Here is a 16864-nt window from a genome sequence, read left to right on the forward strand (position 1 = left end):
TAGCTGGAGGGTGGTCTTAGTTGGTCAGGCTGGTCTTAGCTGGTCAATGTGGTCTTAGCTGGTCAGGGTGGTCTTGGCTGGTCAGTCTGGCCAGCTTAGGCTGGTTTTAGCTGGTCTTTTCAGCAGGGACAGCAGGGGTCGTCAACATTTTTTATTTCCACTGTTAATCCCTGTGCCAAACCTCCTCCAAAAAGAAAGAAAAAGACTGACAGATAGATAGACAGACAAACAGACAGAAAGAAAAACAGACAGACCCTGTCCATGCAGAATAAAACAACTTTTATAAGGTTACTAAAATGGAGTCTTCATCTCATGTGAGTGATCGATTTTATACATATATTTCAAAATTACTGTTAATTTCATTGAGTAAAAAATTGTAATGAGGAAAACAATGAGTCACCGTCTTGTATGTGTGGAATGTTAAGGACTGTGTATGCCAGCTTGATAATCTCAGCGGTAACTATTTACCGCTACTTACACCAGGCAAGTAAGCTATTGTTCTGAAAGCAAAAAGCAACTAATAATAAAAAAAAACTGTAGGCTGTCATCTGCTCAAACGCACAGCGCGACCAACGCAAAGCCAACGCGTTTTACTCACACGACTCTCCACTGTAGCGCTGCTAAACCTGATGTGTATCATGCATTGAGCTCGTGATGATCTGTGGTCGTGTGAAGGGTTTATCCGGGCAGCGCGCTTCTACTGACTAGTGCTGTTTAGTCACACTTTAAGATTTGGCATGACGTGGATAGACTAAAATTCGTACTTCTCTCTAATAATTTGCGGACCCCCTGGGGTAGCACCGCGGACACCCTGTTGAAGACACTTGCTCTGGGCTATAAATCATTAAATGAGATATGATTAATATTAAATTTACATACCCAGTCCTCACATGTGTGCAATATGTGGTCAAACTCCACACATGCAATTCATATGCATCCTTAAAAAATAACCCATAACATACACTTAATTTTAACATACGACTCTTCTGAACACTTATCTAATGCAATTTATAAGCATTTGGTGTAACATTTGATATTTACCCAAAGAATTTTCAAACAATGAACAAAACTGGGAGCTCTCTTGCACAACATATGTTCTCACATCTCTAACACGAGAGAGTGCCGGAAAGCAGGTGTCGCAAAACTAAATTTCTTAAAGAGCCACGTCCAATTTGACTAGAGTTAAATTACATGTAATGTCTCTTCTTGGCTACATTAAGACCAATGATGATAGTTTGCACATACACATTGGTTAGTGCTCAGATCTCTAAATCCGTACACAGGATTTATGTAAAGATCCCTGTGTTTTGCCCTCATCCTTTTAGTGTGAGTGTGTGTATGTGTGCATTTATATCCTGGGGGCTTGTTACCACATCAAGTTTCAGGAACAGTGGACCCAGAGCGGATATCCTCCATATGGACAGGTGTGGTGAGAAAATCTCCCTCTCTTTCTCTTTCTCTCTGTATCTCCCATCGCCCCCCCCCCCCCGCCCCCCTTTATTCCTGCCATACACTATATGGCCAAAGGTATGAGCATTTAATTTTGAAACCACTGGCATTCATGGCAAGTTGGTTCTCCTTAACAGGTTCCACTCTTCTGGGAAAGCTTTTCACAAGATGTAGTAACATAGCTGCAGGGATTTGCACCCATTCAACCACAAGCACATTAGTGAATTTAGGCACAGGCGAAGGGGCATGCCCCATAGTTGGCATTCCACAATTCACCCCAAAGATTGGTATATGTCTCATCCCTGTCATGACTGGTATGTTGCTTGGAACTGCACCCAAGACTTTCACCCACTCTTGCACTTGTGTATATGGTTGAGTGACAATAAAGTGATTTGATTTTATTTGATTTGAGATGTTTGGTTGGGTTCAGGTATAGGCTTTGTGCAGGCTGGTCATTTCTTTAATCACCAGACTCAGAAACCATTTCTTTATGGACCTCGCTTTGTCCACATGGGGCATTGTCATGCTGGAACAGAAAAAGGGCCCTACTCGAAGCTCATAATTCTCTAGAATGTCATTATATATCAGCATCAAGATTTATCTTCACTGGAACTTTTTAATTAGACAGGATTCTGATTCTCTGTTTCACACGAGGGGATTGTCGTTATGTGAAGGACAGAGGTGATTGTGAAGTAAGACAGGTGGGACGTAAACTGATATTACTGTCCCCTCAGCTGCTCTCAACTGTTTCTTATCAGTTGCTATTCTGTGTGTGAGTGTGTGTGTGAGTACATTTGGGTAAACCACTGGAGTGACTGTATGTGTGTATGAACACATTTCTTTGTGTGAGGAGTGTATGTGAGTGTGATTTAACAGTTTTCCCAGTTGTTCATCTTAAGGCTTAATTTTGAATCAACTCTTTATGTCACTCTGCATCAGTGACCCTGTTTACACCTGATATTAAAATGCGTCTCGGATGATCCGATTACATGTGGTCAGACGTGACACATCGTTGTTACCCCTGGTCGCTTAAATGCATCTCCTGTGACCACTTGTGTTTGGATTTCGAGGGGAGGGACTCTGATTTCAAGATGACTTACATCAGTTACTATGTCAATATGTTACTGCATGATAATAAACCGCAAAAAGTCATAAAAGACAAAGAAAGCGCAAATAAAACCGGTGCGCTGTTTCTCCTAAAAGCAGTGGAATTATAGCACAAACAAACTTTCGAGCAGAATTCTCAGTTGTGGATTTCCTGTATTAAAGGCACTTCAGATGAATGTGTCATCTGTGTGTGCTTGTCATCTGTGTCCTGCAAGTTGATATCAGACACACTGAAGAAGATCCGTGATTGTTTTCCTTTTTTAGCCATAACCGGCAAAGTTTAAACTCTTGTTTTAGTGAGGCAGTTGAATGACAGGTGAGGGGTGGTGCTTCATTGCTGTTTTAGGACTCATTAGAGTTTACACCTCAAATGTGATGTGGTCACATGCGTTATTGACTTCATCTGAATGTGTGTTTTGTGATCCAATCACAAATCGTTTTGCACCCTTTTTACACGTAGGCCTATTTTGTGCTGACCACATGTGATCGGATCGCCCGGATCAAATCAGTAATACCAGTTGTAAGCAGGGTCAGTGATTTTATTCAGGACTAAGTATAAAGTAAAGAAATATAATATATGTACTGTATATACACTATATTGCCAAAAGTATTCGTTCACCCATCCAAATAACTGAATTCAGGTGTTCCAATCACTTCCATGGCCACAGGTGTATAAAATGAAGCACCTAGGCATGCAGACTGCTTCTACAAACATTTGTGAAAGAATGAGCCACTCTCAGGAGCTCAGTGAATTCCAGCGTGGTACTGTGATAGGATGCCACCTGTGCAACAAGTCCAGTCGTGAAATTTCCTCGCTGCTAAATATTCCACAGTCAACTGTCAGTGGTATTATAACAAAGTGGAAGCGATTGGGAATGACAGCAACTCAGCCACGAAGTGGTAGGCCACGTAAAATGACAGAGCGGGGTCAGCGGATGCTGAGGCGCATAGTGCGCAGAGGTCGCCAACTTTCTGCAGAGTCAATCGCTACAGACCTCCAAAGTTCATGTGGCCTTCAGATTAGCTCAAGAACAGTGCATAGAGAGCTTCATGGAATAGGTTTCCATGGCCGAGCAGCTGCATCCAAGCCATACATCACCAAGTGCAATGCAAAGCGTCAGATGCAGTGGTGTAAAGCACGCCACCACTGGACTCTAGAGCAGTGGAGAAGTGTTCTCTGGAGTGACGAATCACGCTTCTCCATCTGGCAATCTGATGGACGAGTCTGGGTTTGGCAGTTGCCAGGAGAACAGTACTTGTCTGACTGCATTGTGCCAACTGTGAAGTTTGGTGGAGGGGGGATTATGGTGTGGGGTTGTTTTTCAGGAGCTGGGCTTGGCCCCTTAGTTCCAGTGAAAGGAACTCTGAATGCTTCAGCATACCAACAGATTTTGGACAATTCCATGCTCCCAACTTTGTGGGAACAGTTTGGGGATGGCCCCTTCCTGTTCCAACATGACTGCGCACCAGTGCACAAAGCAAGGTCCATAAAGATATGGATGAGCAAGTTTGGTGTGGAAGAACTTGACTGGCCTGCACAGAGTCCTGACCTCAACCCGATAGAGCACCTTTGGGATGAATTAGAGCGAAGACTGTGAGCCAGGCCTTCTCGTCCAACATCAGTGTCTGACCTCACAAATGCACCTCTGGAAGAATGGTCAAAAATTCCCATAAACACACTCCTAAACCTTGTGGAAAGCCTTCCCAGAAGAGTTGAAGCTGTTATAGCTGCAAAGGGTGGGCCAACGTCATATTAAACCCTATGGATTAAGAATGGGATGTCACTTAAGTTCATATGCGTCTAAAGGCAGATGAGCGAATACTTTTGGCAATATAGTGTATATACACACACACTGTATATACCTATATGATTATAATAATGATGACAAACAAATTATTAAAAAAAATTATACATACACTTTCACATCCTTTTTTTAGGACAGGTTCTGTTCAGTTTTATTGCATGTTCTGCACCTGATCAGCCTGAATGTAGACCACTATAAGGCTTATTTGTTGGTGATCTTTTCTTATAAAGTTTTATGAGAAACCCTTATTATTTAAATTTTGAGCATTTATATTGTGTATTAAAGAACTTTGTTTTGATGAGAAATTATAATGTGCATATTACTCAAATATTTTTCAAAAAATAAACACAATTTTCTGTCATGCTTTGTCATTTACTGTAAATGTTATTATATCGAATCGAGATCATATTGAAACGAGAACCTCATATTGTATATTGAACCAAATTGTGGTACCACATTGTCCCATCCTAGTTAGCAGTTTAGATTTCAGCTGTTAACAGTGTGGAAGCTGGTGTTTTATTGTTTTTGTGGAGTTAGGAAACCTCCTGATACATTTTAGTTAGCTTGTAAAATTATATGCAATAAATACAGCCCATTTGGGTGCTTGTGAACTGGACCCCTTGCCTCCTGCCTCCTTTCTGGAAAAAGTCAAAACACTTCACTGGTTATGACAAATTTGCTTTTTGTGACACTATTAGTTTGGTCATGTTTAAGTTTTAGGTTAGTCTGTTTTGTTGTTTCAGAACTTGATAGAAAATTAACTTTAAAATCCTCATCTGTTTGTGAGAAAATGTAACTTCCTTTTAGCAACACACAGTAGCCTATACATTTCACTTTGGAACTCCTGCAATACGTGTAATGAACCATGTAATATAATTTAGAAAAAATGTCACCACAGTCACACAATTTGAATGCCAAAAACATAGATAATTAACAAACACTTATAGGCCTTTTCAACTCTTTAACTGCAATTTTAGGTGCATATTTTTGGTCTTTGATCATAAGATTAGGGTTAAATACAACATTCGATATCAGAGCTGTGGCACAGTGAGCAACACATGTGGGCATGACACATGAGAAGTTGTAATGAAGTGGACGCTGGTTCGAATCTGGCTGGTATCATGTCGTGGTCCAATTCCCCTTCTGTCTCTCTCCACTGTCCTGTATTGTAAATGCAAAAAGCCCATAATTTAAAGAATCTTGTGATCATGATCAGTGAGGTCAAAAATTACCAAAAAATGTTCTGTGTTTGTGAAATGAAATAAACCCCTCTGCACTTTGTAGTGCCCCTTTAAATGCCCCTAGAAACCTTTGTGTGCTTTACACAGAACTGCTTTCATTAGCAACTGAATTCTTCTCAAACAGTTTCTCAAATAGCCTGTTCAGTGGCCCAAACTCTCAGATGAAGAGAGCTAATGCATAACTTCTGAACTTTTTACACCCTAACAAGCTTTAAAAAAAAAAAAAAAAAAAAGGCTTTATAACACATTTATAACAACATTTAAAAGGTCACTCGTAGAGATTCTTTGCTCAGGGCAAAAGCCTTTTCATCTCAGAGCATCCACAAGAATGCAAGCCAGAGAGAGAGAGAGATACAGAACTGAATTATTTGGGGTTCAGTGGCGCGACCAGAGTCCCATCATGTTATTTTTCCATTACACTCTATTAATCAGCTCTCTTTTCTCCTTTTATGAAGTCATAAATCATTATCTGACTGCAGTGAAATAATTTCACAGACTCTCTGTTTTGTTACCATAGCAGCTGGTCAATATATACTGCTAACTGAGGCACTGTTTGTATATATGTGTGTGTGTGTGTGTGTGTGTGATCTGTATGATAACTTGAGATTCACTCATTCACAGCTTTGAAAGTGAGGCTGTTTTTTCTTTTCTTAAAATCAAATGTGAGGAGCATTAATATTTTATGTTTGGTCACAGAGAGTTAATCTCCACTGCCATTTCATTTAAGGGTTTTCAGCCACAAGACTGACTTCATATTACCCCAGCCCCCAAATAATATGTATGTCCTGCCATTTTTAGAATAATAACATAACATTATTTAGTTAAGTGAGTAACATTGGGGAGGGGAGATGGTTCCAAAGCCATCAGAAGCCAGGAATGTTCTCACTTGGGCAAGGATATTAACTTTAATTATTACATATGTAAGAAAAGAGCACAGAAGGGCAAAACAGTTTTGTTGAAATAACATTTGACCTCTTCTGTCATGCACTAACTTGTGTCATGGAGTTCATAATAGCCCAGAAAAACACACAAACGGAAATAAATGCACCGAGCTGAAATCAGTTTTGCTGTCAGATTAACTCACATTTATGCATATACACACTAACACATAGGACCCCTTGATTAGGAAAGTGTGCTGATTTCACATCTTTATGTACAGTACAGTGGACATCAAGTCTATTATTGTGTAAGCTCATAACAGCCCGGGAGACCCCTGAACTAACACACAGGGTTCAAAGAGATCATCTCTTTCTGCACCAGATGGGGAACCACCCCCTTATCAGCAGCCAATCAACATTTGACGCTCTCTTTTACACCAACAAACCAAAACGCTTTTACCCATGAGCCTTTTGAGCAATAACCATGCTTGCTTCATCTGCACGCTGTGTGTAATTCCATTTTAACAGTCACTTAGATTACAGATTTACAGAGCAACAGTTCAGTAGCATCAAGACATTTTTAATTAGCATTGCACAAGTGCGTAACCGCAAACTTACACAAGTGCACAACTAGAACAATTACAGAGCTGAGTCTTTGGTGTGATAAACAACAGCAAGTGAGTAAATCTTAGAACCTTTTAACTTTAATGCATTCAGTACACTGCAGTAGTAAGAACAGTGTTTCACAACCTATTTGTCTTAGGGACCCCCACATTTCAGTCCAAAATTGCACTTCGGTGTCGCTGAGGGAATACATGGAGTAAAGGTGTGTGTTTGACTTACTTACCGTCATGTAATTCTCTGTGTTTTGGTTTTGGTGGTTTACGAGGACATTTTTTATAATAGTTATAAACTAGCTGTTACGAGGGTAATATGCTATTAAGGTGGTTTATGAGGACATCCCTAGTGTCCCTGTAATTCAAGCGGCTTAAAAAACATACTAAACAATGTTTTTTTTTTAGTTTTTTATGTAAAAATGTCAAAAGGTTCCTGCGAGGGTTAAGTTTAGGGGTAGAGTGAGGGGATATAATATATAGTTTGTACAGTATAAAAATCACTATGTCTGTGGAGAGTCCTTATAGTGATAGGAGTACCAACATATGTGTGTTTGTGTGTGTGTGTGTATTGTGAAAGTGTGTTCAGAGTAAACTGGATTTCCTCTGTGCAGCAAGCAACTGTCCAAATAGCACTGCTATGTTGTTGTTTGTTTTTTTTTTTGTTTTTGTTTTTTTTCCTGTTTCAATCTCTCTCCTTTTTCATTTCTTTTTTACAATTATTCCTTTATTTTGTATTTACTTTCTCCTGCAGTTTGTAGAATGAGCTGATATCAGATTTACTGGTCACTCTGGCAACCTGAAGTACTGTCCTGATAAAATCTTATTTTAGGTCAGTAATTCTAAATTGGCTTCATTAACTATAAACGCGCTACCACTGAGGGTAAATTAAGTGGACTGCATCGCCCTCTTCTGGGCAGGAGGGGTCTGTGCAATAATTTCCTCTTACCTGGGAAAGCAAGTCTTTGTGGAGGAAACAAGCCAGTATAGAGATTATGGACTTTATTCAGAGTAGTGTCAGTGTCGTTTAATTTTTGACGGGAATTAAATTTGGGCTGTGAGGAATAGACTTACGGTATCTCCAAGGGTTTGTAATACGGTTTTGTTTTTATAGTTCCGCTGACGAAACATTGAAAAACACCTTTCCAAAACATTTGAACAGACATAAAACTCCAGAAAGCATGAGATGTGAAAATTAGAAGTGGTCTAGGAGCTTTATACAACTTTATGTAGTGCTTCACAGCCTCATCTTCATTCCCATCAAAATCAAATATGGTGCTGCTCTGAATAAGGTCTGTTACTTGCTAGTTGCTAATTTTAAACCTTGGTTTATAGGCCTACTTTTGATACTCTGATACTCTTGCTTTACAAGTGTTCTCTAATTTCCTTTTTTTTTTTTTATTAAATTTGTTTTTATTATTTCACAAATTAAATATTTGTTTATTAAATATAAATAAATAAATCAATCTACTGGCCTATAATACAACCCCAATTCCATAAAAAGTTGGGACAGTATGATAAATGCTAATAAAAACAAAAAGGAGTGATTTGTAAATTATATTCACCCTTTGCTATATTGAAAGCACTACAACTAAACATTATATGATGTTTTACCTTGTGAATTTTTTTTATTTTTTTAAATGTACTGTAATTTCAAATCAGATGATTGCAACACGCTTCAAAAAAGTTGAGATGGGCAATTTGACCAGATAAAATAACAAGGTGATGTGAAACAGGAGTTGTTAAACAGGTGAGGCAAACGTGTCATAGTATATAAGAAGCCTCCAAAAACAGCCTAGTCATTCAAGACCAAGGATCATTCAAGACTTGTCAATTTGCCTACAGATGCTTCAGCAAATAATCCAGCACTTTGAGAACAATGTTCCCCAAAGACAAATTGGAAGGATTTTGGCATTTCTGATATATTGACTTTGAGGCTGACAGTATATTTACTAGTTCATATACATTTAAGGCTCCCCCTTCAATGCTAGCGGAAAAAAAAACAGCTTTTTTTTTTTTTTTCAAACAGATGAACCAGCCACAATAGACCGAAATCATATTTAAAAAGAAACTGACAGTAATACATAAAGCAGTGTTGTAGGTATGTTTATTAATTATCAAATTTATACAGTGGTGTTTAAGCCAACTGCAGAGAGGGCATTCCAGATGCTGTATCCATGTACCATAAAAGTATGCATATTCATTCACTTACAAGCATTTGCACTAGTTGATGTATACTTAACATACATACGGTTTCCCTTTTAACACTGACATTAGGGGAAATGCAGGAACACTCAGAAAATATAAGGCAGTTGAGGAATAATTTAGGCCATAGCCAGAAGTTTTAAGATGGAATGTATAAAGCAGAAATCGTTCAAGCAAATCTCCTTAATAAAATATTTGCATTGGTTAAAGATTTCTCAAAAGGTGCAATTTTTCAAAAGACTACAGTACAACAAGAAAAAACAATTATGGAATGCTTCATTTTGGTAACCTTAAGGCAATTTTTGGCAAGATGTTTAGTGTTTTCCACCTTAAACAGAAGTGCCTCCCTTCAGCTCTCCACCACCCTCCTGAAAAGACCACAGTAAGAAAGGACATTATTGTAGACATGCACTGGCTCCTCCTATTAAATATTCATATTTGTGCCTTACTTACCTTTTCTTGCAACTGATCCTGCAGGGTCCTGACTTTTTCTTTTTCTTTGGTAAGTTGGTCCTGACTGTTTCTAAGCAGCTGCTGGAGTTTGGTGGCTGCCTGGCCCAAATCTTTTGTCATCTTTCGCTCTTTTTCTAGACACTCCTAAAACACCAAGTCATGAGCATGAGGGCTTTACACAGAATCTAAATTCAAACAAGTTTCCTAAACAAGAAACTTTTAAGAGAAAGTAGAATAACTAAATGGCAACTATAGTAATCGTCCAGAATGAATGGACACATTTTTAAATGAAGAATGCATGAGTAGAGTTCTTGTTTTGTTATGTCTAATTAGTTTGATATTGGAATCCGATAATATCAGGGCTTAATTTGGTTTTTCCAATTCAAATGATTTTTAGAGCAGAGCAGAACTAGAAAATCTATATTTACTATCATTTCCATTGCGTTTTAAGATTTAACTAATTTCCATGACTGTTCCAGGCCTGGAAATCATCATTTTTAAATTTCCTGATATTTTCAGGTTTTCCATGACCATGGGGACCATTGTAAAGACTTATCCATCTTTTCTACATTGTAAAGTAATTTCAACTGAAGTCATACAATAATAGATAATTGTCAGTGTAAGCCATCATTTCTATATCAGTGCATCCCAAGTCAAATTGCACAGTACCTTCAGCTGAGAAACATCCTCCATGGCTGCAGTATCTCCAGCTGACTTTGTTAGTTCCATGTGGGTTTGAAGCTGTTTTCTGAGGGTCTCCTGAGCCTTAGGATGAATGAGATCATGGAAATCAGAGTGGATGAATAATGAGCTTAAACCAAAAGAGATAAGAAGAACACTATGCCCAACTTGTGAATGTAATTTAATGGTCATGAACACTGCTGTACCTGCTCTACTTCTGTAGACAGCTGCTGGTTTAGAGCTTGTTCACTCTGCAATTTGTCCACCGTCTGCTCCAGTTGAGCCTGGACCTGAACCACAACACACATTTAAACCATGTCAGTCCAAATTGTTATTTTACTTAGAAAACACAGAGATAGACAAAGTGTGATAACATTCAGAACAGATCGAAGTTCATCTTGTAGCTGCTACAAAACCTTTCCATGCCAAACATCACAAGAGCTTCATTAGTGCAATTGCATTCAAAAGCAAGCAGTAAGATCTTTCAAATGCAAAAGGCAAATGTTAGTGGTTAAAAAGGGGAGTAAGAGAGAAAGAACCCCAAGTGAAAACGGGTGCCTGGGTTAACAGAAGCTGTTGAAACAAAATGCTGAAATATGAATGGTTAGAAATAGGAGTACGATGTCCCCTTACTGGCAGCACTGGACAGAGTGAGAAGGCCTCTTAACGGGAACTTTTATAAGGTTTACCCTAAGGTAAAATCTACCAAAGTAAATAAGACACTGTATATTGGTATAATGCCAAATTTGCATCCATTTAAAATCTATGGATGTTAAAAGGACAGCTCAACCAAAAATGAAAATTCTGTCAATATTTACTCACCCTCATGTTGTTCCAAATCCGTATGGCTTTCTTTTTTCCGTGGAACACTAAAGGAGATGTTAGACAGTGTGTTCAGTGTCAGTCACCATTTAATTTCAACATATGGAAAAAGATTCATTGAAAATGAATGGTGACTGAGGCTAACATTTTGCCTAACATCTCCTTTTGTGTTCCACAGAAGAATAAAAGTCATACAGGTTTGGAATGACTTGGAGGCGAGTAAATAATCACAGAATTTTTAAGGCGAACTACTCCTTTAAGTGATAGAGACAAAGGCTGTCTCAAAACACAGCCATCGACTACAGCTAGCAGTTGCTCTAATGCAGTGCACATCTAGTGCTGCTCAGTAAGGTGTGCAGGGTGCCCCTGTGCGTTGCACCCTAACCTGAAATTCCTCTGCCTCAGGCTGCCCATTCTCGGCCACTCCCTGAGCTCGCAGCGTCACGTCATTCAGCTGCTTTCTGACCTGGAAAAGGAAGCGGTCATTCAAGAATAACCACCCCTTGGTTGTGTCCATGGCAATCCCACCCATTTGCCACATGATTGTGGCTAAAACTATTAGAATTATGGGGTATTCCCTTACCACATATTGACAGAGGGGGAAAAATTTAACTGACCTGTGAAAGTTCCTCCTGCTGTGTCTCAACCTCCTGTTGGGCTGCACTCAGTTGTCTTTCTGATTCTGACAAAAGCTGCTTCAACTGAAAACAAGCAAAGGAACCGTTAAATGTCACAGCAGAACTAGCCATTTACTAGTAGGTCATATGTATGTGAAGTTGATTTAAAGGAATAGTTCACCCAAAAATGAAAATTCTCACATCATTTACCTGATGCCATCCCAAATGTGTTTTGGCTTTAGTTTCTTCTGCTGAACACAAACAAAGATTTTTAGAAGAATATTCAGCTCTGTACAATTTGCAAGTCAACAGGGTCCAAAACTCTGAAGCTCAAAAAGCACATAAAAGGCAGCTTAAAGGTAACTCCAGCGGTTAAATGTCTTTACAAGCGATTTAATAGGTGTGGGTGAGAAACGTATCAATATTTAAGTCCTTTTTTACTATAAATCTCCACTTTCAAACAGCCCTCAAGCGCTCTTCTCTCCTAAAAGTTCTTATACTTTTGTTTTTGGCGATGCACATTCTTCGTGTATATCGCAACCTATTGGGCAGGGAGGTGAATTTATAGGAAAAAAGGACTTAAATTGATCCGTTTCTCACCCACACCCATTATTATAATTTCTGAAGATATGGATGGAGTTGTATGGATTAATTTTATGCTACCTTTATGTGCTTTTTGAGCTTAAAAATGTCGGACCCTTTTGACTTGCATTGACTAGACCTACAGAGCTGACATATTCTTCTAAAAATCTTTGTTTGTGTTCAGCGTAAAAAAGTCAGTCATACACATTTGGTATGGCATGAGGGTGAGTAAATGATGAGAGAATTTTCATTTTTGGGTGAACTATTCCTTTAAGGCCTATTAACAACAAGCAAAAATTTTCACCATTGCAACATTTATCAGAGAACAATGCATGCCTTAATAGAACTCATTTAAAAATTAGCCCTGAAACACAACAGATGTTTATTACACTTGTAAGTTGACTGGAAGATAAAAAAAACTCAACGGACAATATGATATAAGCTTTTGGTTCATGTGTATGGAACTGGCATTCAAATAGACTTTGCATTTTCGGACAAAATGGGAATGTGTTTGGCATACTTGATTCTGATTAGTCAATCATGGCACTGAGTGGTCAAATATTTATGGCTGTTGTCCTAGGAAACTGGTTTCCTACATCCCTGTGCTACTTCATGTCTCCTTGTTTCATTTCACTGAAAGTTAGAAAAGCTTATTGGGCCATCTTACCAAATCAAGTAAAACTGACCTTAAAACTGGACCTCAATTTCAATTTTGGAGAGCATAAACTTTTGATTGATGGCTAGTAGTTATGGAGTCCCCAGTTAAAGCAAGGAAACAATCATTTTGCTTAGAAGAAGAAACTGCCAAGACAAAAAGCTGTATAAGAGTGAGCTTAACAAAATAGAGAATAAAAAGCACCACAAAAAAGAGCTCATTAATGGGCTATGACAGTTTCCAAAGGTTGGCAAATCGATGGGGGGGGGTAGAAGACCTCAATAAAGTTCTACATTCATTTTATGCATCTATTCAGAAAGCAAATGGTCAGCCTTATTTAAAAGCCAGTTCTAGGACCATAAGGGCTGGTATCAGCAGAAACAGAAAAGATTTAGATCTTAAAGAGCACTATCTTCCATTCATTCCAAGAGAGTAATAATAGATCTGTTACAGTTTAGCAATTGGTTGCATTTTGCATTTAAGTTGTGAACGACCAGAGTATCCTCCAATTTTGAAAAAAAAGCATTTTGTTTAGCAATTTACGCCACTGTTATTGTTAAAATGCCTTTAGTCAGGAGTGTGCTCTCACATGCGTCATCTCTTCAGATTGGCTCTGGCTGTCAGTAGAAGCTGACTGTATCTGTTCCTCTAGTTGGGCCTCTAGCAGCATCACCTTGTCCTTCAGCTGCACACAGAGGAACAAATGTGTGTGTGTGTGTATGTATGTATATATATATATATATATATATATATATATATATATATATATATATATATATATATATATATATACACACACACACATACACACACACACATACATAAGAGTAGAGTCAGTAATGATGTTTAGTGTGTTCTTTTCATACTTAGTTGCAAACTATGGAGTAGTGCCAAATAAATAACTAGCTTGCTGCATATAAATGGTCAAATGTTGCTCAGTAAAGAAAAACTAATTATGGTACAGCTAAAAAAAGAAGGCCAATTTGAAAGTGATTCATGATGATAAGGTTTGGCATCGTCTTGGTGAGGTGAGAGATATACCTGTTGACTGCTTTGATTCTCCGCTCTCAAGCTCTCTGTTGTCTCTTCTAATTCTTGCACCTTTTTGAATGCCTTAAAAAACAGGACAAAATAACATTGACAAAATGTCAGGTTGAAACTTGCACTCATTGTCCTTCAGTAGTGGAATAATCCTCCAAACTCCACCCAATAAGCAGAGTCCTTCATAATTTTCAAAAAATGCTTAAGAAATGACTATTTCATAACCATTTATCCAGACATAGATAGATATATATATATATATGTATATATATAGTATATATATATATATATATATATATATATATATATATATATATATATATATATAAAGTCTTAGGCACATAAGATGTTTCACAAAAACATTTGTCTTAAGATGATTATTTATATCTTCAGCTTTTGTGTGTCAATAGGAAATATACATTTTAGACTCCCACATTTCTTTTACAAATAGAATAGAAGAACAGGGAGCCCTGCAACAGATGGCATGGTCCCCACAGAGCCCCCCACTGATTATTGAATCAGTCTGGGATTACAAGAAGAGACAGAAGTAATTGATACAGCCGAAATAGATAGAAGAACTGTGGCAAATTCTCCAAGAAGCTTGGAACATCCTGTCTGCCAACAACCAAGAAAAACTGTGTCCAGGTGTACCTAGGAGAATTGGTGCTGTTTTGAAGGCAAAGGTTGTCACACTGAATATTGATTTAGCTTTTTTTATGTTTACTGGAATTTGTATGATGTTAATTGATAAATTAAAACTATTTATGGCATTAATTTGAAGACATCCTCACTATGCAACATTTTTCCCAAGTGCCTAAAACCTTTGCACAGTACTGTATATATATTTTGTTTTCTTTTTTTTTTTTTTAAGTAAATATAACTAATAAAGTTATTATTAACCTATAATAAAGGCTACATCTCTGTTTTGGCCTGTACTGGGTTCACTTTTTAAACTGTATTGCTGTACTGCTACTATTATTGTCTCATTCTTAATCACTAGCATTTTAATTTTCCTCACTTGAAAGAGTCTGCTAAAATGAAAAAATGTTAATTAACCTTTTATATGGAAAACAAGGGAAAGAAGTAGTAGTACATTATATTGTCATTTCTCTCCTATGTGGTAGGAATTTTTTTTAATATGGAGCCACAGTTCAGAACATGTAATGGAAAAATACTAAACACAATGTTTGGAAGTCAACACTGTAGCAATAAATATGAACATTAAAAATTCTACCATTGATTTGACCCACCATCCTTAGTTTCTCCTCTGAATCCGTTATCTTGGTCCTCCACACCCTTTCTTCCTCCTCTACGCTCTTCTGAAGGGTCTTCAGCATCCCCTCCTGTATAACATAAAAAACCCAGCTCAATACCTTTTCCAGTAAAGTTTTGCTGAAACAGATTCCTGGAGAATAATCTCACCGTCTCAGCCAGTACACTCCTGTACTGTTCACATTCTGCTTGTAGTGTGGATTGACTCTCTTTGGCGTTCTGTAGTTTCCCCATTATCTCCTATTAAATAAAAAAAAAAAGCACTGTACCATTTACAAGCATGCCTCATATCCCCACTAGGAGGTGACAATGAGCAACTTTACTATGATACAAGTACAAGGGCCAGAAACTGATGCAGTCTTACCAACATCTCTGTACTTTGCTGGGATTCTTTGTTCTGTTGCTTTTGATTTAATGCCTCTTGTGCTTTCACAGCAAAGTCCTTCAACCATTTGGTCTGAATGAAGAGAATGACACAGCTAGCATTCAGTGACTTGTATAGAGGAAGTTATGGGAGACTAAAGGGATAGTTCTCCCAAAAATGAAATCATTAACTCACTTTTACGTTGCTCAAACCCTGTATGACTTACTTTCTACCCATGAAACACAAAAGGAGGTGTCAGCAAAATGATTCAGTCACCATTCACTTTCATTGTATGAACAAAGAAACAACAAAAATAATGCAATGAAAGTGAATGGTGACCAATGCTGAAATTCTGCCTAACATCTCCTTTTGTATGCAGCTGCGCAAAAACGCGCTCTGAAGTCAATCGAGTTGGACATCTATTCCTCTGCCCTTGGTTCCTTTCCTTCCAACCTTCCTTCATTTCCTAAGAGGGTGGAGCAAGGAAATGAGGAAAGGAAGCAAGGAAAGGAAACGAGGATGCACAATTTCAGAAATGAGAAGCACTATAAGTGTTGATGTTTTGTTGTGGAGGCGGTCACATGCAAATGTTTACAACAGTGTGACAACACAATGTGAAAGTAGAGAACGAGTCATTTTGGCAGCTTGATTTCAACAGATGCTCTTTTTGCAGTGAGGTGGAAGTTTTGAGTTCTGAATCTTACAGTACGTTTTTATACTGCAAGCAAAAAGAACTCTTATATGTTAAAAGATCAAGGAAAATGTTATTCTTCATAATGCTTGTGACAAGTCTAATTGATGCTTAAAGTATTTGCTTTTACAAATGAATATTTGAAAGATGTTAAAATATATATGGTCATGTGATAACTACGAAAAATTAAATATTAGCCACCTGTTCAGTGTCTATATTGATGTGTGGGAAAAGGGAATGAAGAACTTCTTTGGTCTCGGTCTGGAAAGACTGCAGCACGTCCTCCAAACTCTCCTGTAATTACATATTCAGTGACAACCAAAAATACTTTCAGTACATTACAACAACAATTCTAGAGCCTTTCAAACCAACATGAATTTAAATCTA

At 38.0% G+C, this 16864-nt stretch overlaps 1 protein-coding gene and 1 long non-coding RNA gene across 3 annotated transcripts in view; one reads left to right on the forward strand and one right to left on the reverse strand.

Moving 5' to 3' along the window:
- The first annotated feature begins 7020 nt into the window (after positions 1-7020).
- On the forward strand, positions 7021-15390 carry LOC127414009 (uncharacterized). The gene is made up of 3 exons (XR_007892723.1): positions 7021-7157; positions 7244-7306; positions 14602-15390. It is a non-coding gene; the product is annotated as an uncharacterized LOC127414009 (long non-coding RNA).
- The window catches only part of LOC127413976 (ribosome-binding protein 1-like), a 28521-nt gene continuing 20841 nt past the window's right edge, over positions 9185-16864 (reverse strand). The window contains exons 18-29 of one of the 2 annotated variants that reach the window (XM_051651580.1): positions 16679-16771; positions 15787-15879; positions 15573-15662; positions 15401-15493; positions 14151-14222; positions 13699-13794; positions 11873-11956; positions 11641-11721; positions 10640-10723; positions 10422-10517; positions 9753-9896; positions 9185-9667 (exon numbers count right to left, since the gene is read on the reverse strand). In XM_051651580.1, the coding sequence (XP_051507540.1) occupies positions 9629-9667; positions 9753-9896; positions 10422-10517; positions 10640-10723; positions 11641-11721; positions 11873-11956; positions 13699-13794; positions 14151-14222; positions 15401-15493; positions 15573-15662; positions 15787-15879; positions 16679-16771 (1065 nt within the window). In that variant the 3' untranslated portion in view covers positions 9185-9628. The remainder of the gene's footprint in view (positions 9668-9752; positions 9897-10421; positions 10518-10639; positions 10724-11640; positions 11722-11872; positions 11957-13698; positions 13795-14150; positions 14223-15400; positions 15494-15572; positions 15663-15786; positions 15880-16678; positions 16772-16864) is intronic. The other variant, XM_051651581.1, reaches the window with a different exon arrangement.

Source organism: Myxocyprinus asiaticus, chromosome 23, assembly GCF_019703515.2.
Source record: "Myxocyprinus asiaticus isolate MX2 ecotype Aquarium Trade chromosome 23, UBuf_Myxa_2, whole genome shotgun sequence".
Classification (NCBI taxonomy): Eukaryota; Metazoa; Chordata; class Actinopteri; order Cypriniformes; family Catostomidae; genus Myxocyprinus; species Myxocyprinus asiaticus.